The sequence below is a fragment of the Pelmatolapia mariae genome, linkage group LG7 (genome assembly GCF_036321145.2).
Source record: "Pelmatolapia mariae isolate MD_Pm_ZW linkage group LG7, Pm_UMD_F_2, whole genome shotgun sequence".
NCBI classification, from domain to species: Eukaryota; Metazoa; Chordata; class Actinopteri; order Cichliformes; family Cichlidae; genus Pelmatolapia; species Pelmatolapia mariae.
Window position 1 is genome coordinate 34,450,589 of NC_086233.1, and position 7,114 is coordinate 34,457,702.

Sequence of the window (7,114 nt, forward strand, 5' to 3'; positions counted from 1 at the left end):
GGACAATTATGAGTTCACATGTGTCTGAAAATGTGTTTTTATGAGAGTAAGTGAAGACTGGAGTTGAAATACCTTAGATCAACCATCCAAAGCAATGGATAGTGCACAAGTGAGATAAAGGAGCGAGGGCAGGCAGGGATGGAGAAGAGTGGGGTGATTTGTGACAGAAGTAGCAAGAGTGAAAAGGAAAGTTTACAAGACAGCAGTGAAACCTGCTGTGATGTATGGTTTGAAGGTGGTGACACTGACAAAAAGACAGGAGGCAGAGCTGGAGGTGGCAGAGATTAAGATGTTAAGGTTTTAAGGAGAAGGGATAGTGTATACATCACACAGAGGATGTTGAGAGAAAGACCACAGAGACAATTCACAGATGCAGTGAAGGAGGACATGCAGGGGGTTGGTGTGACAGAGGAGGATGCTAGGAATAAGGTGTGAGAGAGGCAGATGATTGGCTACCCCAAAAGAAAAATAAGTAGAAAAGACTGATAAAGTGTGGAAAAAATAAGGGGCGGCAGTTTTTTGTAAATTCTAACTTCTAAGAGCTTGCATTTCTTGTCATAACAATTTCCATCGCACACAGAAGTGTGTGAAGACACTTGTAGTATGTACCAAATTTTATCAGGTTTATTTTTTTATTTATTCGAGGTATCTGAGGTTGGCCAGATGAGTATAGGTGTTGTTAGTTTTTACCTTTACAGTTGCCTTTGCTTTGAAATTACAGAGTTGATAGCCTCTAACACAATTTCTTCAGCACATTGCCTTTTCTCCACATCTCAATAAGTGACTCAGTCTCACACTAAGTGATATAGGAGTGTCTACATTTACTCATCAATAAATATGGGAGCAGAAATCAGGCTCATGCACATACAAACATTTCCACAATGGCAGAGAAGAAGAAAAAAAGGACCATGCCTAGGCATAAAGACGATGAAATGAAGATATATACGCACATTCTGCATTTGTGCATGGACACAATTTTCTTGTTGGAGACGTGGGCAAGAAATACAGCGATAAAAGCCAAAACAAACTGGTCAGAGTAAAAATAACTGGTGTATCAAAAAGGGTTGACTTTGAGCAGAACGAAATGTAAAAGGCTGAAAATGCAAAGAAAACGTTCTGACTGAGAGGAAAGGCGTTCTTGGATCACAGCGGTGCGCGGCTGCAATGCTTAGGATAATGAGCCAGAAAAAGCAACAAGAGATGTTTGAAGTGAATTGAGGAAGAGCGAGAAGAAGAAAAGAAGGAAAGATGGCTCTGTAAGTGGCTCCCACTGTAGTACCAGTTAGCTGCTCTCTTGTGGGAGAAGAGAATGCAGGGAAAAAGAGAAAGAAATAAGGCAGGGAAAAGCAAAGGAGACGTGTTTGGGGGAATGAAAGAAGGATGTAAACACAGGGAGAGCAAGGGATGATTAACAGAGGAAAGCAGGAAAAAGAAACATAAGTAACAGAATTTAGCTGTATTTATTTATTGAGCAAATAAATGGATGAATTCATCATTAATCACCCATAATTAGGGCAAATGCACTTATGTTTTTCAGATGCATATTGTATGAGCCATTCACATGCTGCACCAGGCTGGAGTCGCACTTTGTCACCCGTTCAAGCGTTTGCAAGGTGCAGCTGTCTAATCATTGCATATGCATTTAAAGGAGGATCACACCAACAGCACCAAGGCGATTATGTATTCCCTCTGATTTAGTGAGGTCACAGTATTTGTGGCAGTTTTGCAGACAGATTCTCCGCCTTTGAAATGAAGGCAATGAAAACATCACAGTGGGGGTTTAAAGGAGTAACAAGGAAGAATGCAGCAGGAAATGAAACATGCTTTTAAGACAGGCTTGCATGTAACTGGGAAATATTCATGGAAACAAAAAATAGACGATATCTAACAAGAGCAGTCTGACATGAGTCTCTGTGAATCCAGATTAGTTTGTGATACTTTTAGAGAACATGATCTCCTAATTTTTCCAGTTTCAGTTTGGTTTGCATGAAAATGATACATAATGTCCTGCTTTTTTGTATCTTTAATGATATAGAATCCTTCTGCAGTTTGGCTAATTACTTTTAATTTGTGGCACGCCTAATGTCTGGTGATTTCCATCCATCCATCTTCTTCCTCTTTATCCGGGGCCGGGTCGCAGGGCCAGCAGCCTAAACAGAGAAGCCCAGACCCCCCTCTCCCCAGCCACCTCCTCCAGCTTATCCGGGGGAACACCAAGGCATTCCCAGGCCAGCCGAGAGATATAATCTCTCCAGCGTGTCCTGGGTCTTCCCCGGGGCCTCCTCCCGGTGGGACATGCCCAGAACACCTCACCCAGGAGGCGCCCAGGAGGCATCCTTGTCAGATGCCCGAACCACCTCAGCTGGCTCCTTTCGATGTGGAGGAGCAGTGGCAGCTCTACTCTGAGCCCCTCCCAGATGGCTGAACTTCTCACCCTATCTCTAAGGGAGAGGCCAGCCACCCTTCGGAGGAAGCTCATTTCCACCGCTTGTATCCGCGATCTCGTTCTTTCGGTCACTACCCACAGCTCGTGGCCATAGGTGAGGGTAGGGACGTAGATCGACCGGTAAATTGAGAGCTTCGCTTTTACACTCAGTTCCCTCTTCACCACGACAGATCAGTGCAGCGTCCGCATCACTGCGGCCACAGCACCAATCCGTCTGTCGATCTCCGGCTCCCTTCTCCCATCACTCGCGAACAAGACCCCGAGATACTTGAACTCCTCCACTTGGGGCAGGAACTCATCCCCGACCCGGAGTGGGCACTCCACCCTTTTCCGGCTGAGAACCATGGCCTCTGATTTGGAGGTCATTTTGTCTGGTGATTTTTTAATGCAAATCTGTACATTACTGTGTGTAATTCTGCTCAAAAACCTTTAAATAACCTAACCAAACCAAACCATAATGTCCCTGCTAATTACTAAGATGCAAAGAAATTTGAACTGTGAATTAAACCACAATACAGGGCAGCTGAACGTCTCTTTATTTAAAGACATGCAGCTGCAACTTTAATCATCTAAGTGATCCCCCCCCAAACATTTGGTAAGTACTACTACTGCAATAAATAATACTTTGGTTTACAATTTTTAATTGGGTTAAAATAATAAAAAACAAGAAGCTCTGGATAAAAATGGACATTGCCACATTGGCCCAGACATGTTGCTATTTCCTAATTCTGCTTGGCTGAACAGCCCTCATCCTTTAGGGAATCTTTTCTCTTGAATTCTAGCATCGTGTGTTTTCATAAGGCACTATCACACTTTTGTCTGCACTGAAAAAAAAGAGGTGCTGGAGTTTAGATAACAAAACTGTCTGGGTCTGTGATAGAAAGGGAAAAGTACTAGAAACTTAAAAGGCTGGAGGGGTTTAACCCAGTGACCCAGTTGTCTAAGACACAAGAAATCTCTGTTTTGAGTCCAAGCACAGAATGTTACGTGACATTTAGGCTCCCACTTTTCTTCTGTTTCCTCTCATCCTTTAATGTGCTCTGGTGGCTCCAGCTGTGGAAAATGTGTCTTTGCATCACAACAAACAAACAGAAAGATTTATGTTTGACAGAATTAAGAAGGCTTTGGGAGAAAGAGGCATCTTCATGCCCTAAAATAAAACCACAGAGTAAATTTACAGCCGCTTTCTTTTGGAAAAAACAGCCAGTGTTGTTGTTTCTTCTGTGATGTTTGTCAAAGTGCATAATGAGTCTTGGGTGAGCCTTTAATTTTCAATGTGCCAACCAAATTGCTTATCTTTCCCTTTCCTTCCATCCACCATTGATCACATCTTTATGCTTTAACTGGTATTCCAATAAAAATATCACATTTTTCTACTTGCTTTGCAGAGCACAGCCTGTAATTTAAAAAGCTTCCTCTCTGATTTTTATGTCTTTCATTTGTCGTATACCGCAATGTTAGTGCCACTACTCTATTTCACATCACGTACTCCCAGACATCCTGAGGGAGCTCAAACTAGACTCACTCCTTCCCACTGAAAAGCCAGCTGAGGTGGTTCGGGTATATGATCGGGATGTCTCCCTTTGTGGGCATGCCCAAAGGGAGAAGGCCCCGCAGTATAGACCCAGAACTCGCTGGTGAGATTATATATCTTGTCTGACCTGGGAGTGCCTCGTGTTCCCTTAGCAGGACTGAAAACGTCATAAGAAGAAAGAGCATCTCGAATAACATGGTTAGCCGGCTGGCATGATGATCCAACTTCACATAAGTAAAAGAAAATGGATGGATGCCCCTACTTGCAAGTTTCCTCACTGAAGTGATAAATTCCTGTTTTTATGATTCACAGATTTATATTATCCATGTAATTATCCTTAGTGTTTGTTATGTTTTATTTGTATATCCAGTTCTTGTTTTGCTAAGTGTTTTTCTTTTTAATGTGCCTGCTTGTGTTTCCCTCTGTCTGGCTTTTCCCTTCCAGTTTTCTGCTCTCATCACTGCCTGATTTAGTTTACAGACTCCTTACTGTCCTTCCCTCCATGTGTGTTTGTTTTTAGTCTGTCTCAACCTTTGTCAGGTTGTTGTCGGATATCCCACGTTTTCTCTCGCTTACTCTTTTCTCATTTTGAGACATTTTTTTTCCTGCCATTAGTGTGCAGCGCTTTGCATCTTTTAATTTAAGTGACTTTCTGACTCCACTCAAGTGCACTCTGGTTCTGTCTGTCTGTCTTCGGGTTGAACAATCTCTTCAACACGACTGATAATTTTCATGTATTTTTCCATTACGTACTTACTTGTTACTGCTGATTGCTTTATCATAACCAATCAGAGATAAACACCAGTGAGTGGACAACATTCTTCTTTAAGCTCTTCTCTCATTTCATTTATGGTAATTTAACTTCTAATTTGTTTGGGGGCTGGTCTTTTTTATGAAGCGTTGAAGCGTAAGACTTTTTTCCTGTTTCGGTTTAAAAGAAACAGACTTACTCGTATTCTGTGGATGTGAATGCACAGGGACACTAACACTGAACAGTGACACTACCATACAAACAGAAACCTAGACTGACACTGACACACTGAAGCGGACCCCTGTTTACTTGTTCAGCATTTGAGCAATTGGTTTACAGTATGCATACAAAAAGGCATGGTCAAAGATGAAGTAGTCCAAAGTTTACAAGTTTTATGAATGAATCAATGTGAAATACCATAAACACAAAAATTGACACTTGGTGGTTCCAGGTGTCAATGTGTGCTCCATGTAAGTGTGGAGGAAACAGGTCACACAGACCCAAAGCACAATTTTTTTTTTTCAGAAAATTTAAAGCTCTGCCAGGTAAACAAGCTAAAAACAGCATGATTCTGCTCGTCTAACCTTAACCTCCAGTGGTAGGCCAACACTGTAAAGGTTGCACTGAGGGAAGTGCTAGAGGAAAGGTCATGAGATTCATGCACTTTCATGGTTTATCTCAATGCAAAAATAGAACAAGAAATTAAGTCAAGCCACAAGTATCTACAGTATAAAACTATTGTGATCAGTGCATAGAATTAGAACAAGGGTTCGTGCTCTTCAGATCAGCAAAATGCATATCCTGATATCATTATCAAAAAAGAGAGATAAAAATATGGAAATAATAAAACTGGAAAAGTTGATGAAGAATGAGGAAAAATAACATCTCTGTGGATAGTATAACAAATAAGTGGATGTTCAAAGTTTTAGTGTGGATAGACTCACGCTGTAAAGGATGTCCACCCAGCCCTCCATGGTAATACACTGGAAGACGGTAAGCACTGCGAAAAGGATGTTGTCGAAGTTGGTAATACCAAAGTTGGGTCCGGTCCAGTACACTTTACACTCGCTCCCACTGGGACAGGTCCTCGCTGGGGGCTCATTACCACAAGGCCAGTCAGCTGTTCTCTCATCTGACCAAAAGAGAGATACAGAGAGAGGAAAATGATTCTGCCAGCCTGTTTAAATCTACTAGACATATACAGCATAGACTTGTTCCTGCACTTGTGTGCGTAACCAACCAGAGTTATCCCAATGTTTCCAAAATGTTTCACATTCTTCCAAAAAGCCCAACCATCTACTCCTAATCAGTCATCGTTCATGGCTACAACACTTACAAAGAAAAATACACCACAGGTCCATTAGTCACATCTGTGTCATAGTCTGCGTGAGCAGCTGGGTGTGGCCTGTGTGGATCCCTGCCTCCTGTACCCACCTTGCTGCGGGCCTACCATCCACTCACCCCAGCAGCACACCTGGAGTTAATTCTGGGCAATCAAGGGAGGGTATTTAGGCCAGTTCACCAACCCACCTAAGTTGGTAACAGGCTCTAGCTCTAGCTCAAGAGCCAAGTTCCTTGTTTGCTTACCTTGTCGTCTTCTCTCCTGCTCTGCCAGCCTGCTACGGCACAACACCACCACTAAGGTTCATCTTTTGGATTCTGGACACAAACCCTCTCAGTATTCTCAGTCACACTCCAGTATCACCAACCGCACTACCTGCCTGCCCTCACCACCCCACGCAGGGGCCTAGGAAACTCAGGTCAGACCTCCTAAACACTCCTCTGCCACCCACTCGGACCTCTACCTCTGCCTCAGCCTCCTCCTACCCAAGTAAGGCAGTCCATTTCAGTATTCACTATAATCTCTGGCCCAACCCATGCACCCACTAACACCATTTCTCTCTCTCTCCCTCTAGTGCGCACTGTGAGCACCACGCCACCAGTCACTGCTTATGTAATGTACCTCAGGCTGCCACGCTAGGATTCTCTGCCTTGTAGTGAATTGTGTATGAAGTCAAGTTTCTAGGTTTTTGTTTCGCCACCACACTAGTGTCCACCCACTAAGCATTATATTGTGTGTGTGCAATATATTGCTAAGGTCCCAGGTTTTGTCTCTCCTTGTTTTCCCTGTGTTGTTGTAAATAAAACTTCTTTAGTTCAACTATTCTGCCTCCGCACTTGAGTGCAGTTCTGGTACAGGCCTCTGGCCCCCTTGACAATCTGCTCCAACCCACATTCACTGGTTTTCTCAGGTGAGGACCACTGACCTAGTAACCTGTAACTCGGAGTCAAGCTGCAGCCTCATGCTTTCAATCACTGCACAAAGCTCAGGTCCGCAGGTGAAGGTCAGTCCAACAATCATCTTGGGAATTACAAGCTTTGC

The 7,114-nt window shown here is 43.2% G+C and overlaps 1 protein-coding gene across 1 annotated transcript in view; it reads right to left on the reverse strand.

The window, feature by feature from the left end:
- The window catches only part of cacna1bb (calcium channel, voltage-dependent, N type, alpha 1B subunit, b), a 226,641-nt gene that overhangs the window by 127,308 nt on the left and 92,219 nt on the right, over nt 1-7,114 (reverse strand). The window contains exon 6 of the mRNA XM_063478885.1: nt 5,676-5,863. Within this exon, the coding sequence (XP_063334955.1) occupies nt 5,676-5,863 (188 nt within the window). The remainder of the gene's footprint in view (nt 1-5,675; nt 5,864-7,114) is intronic.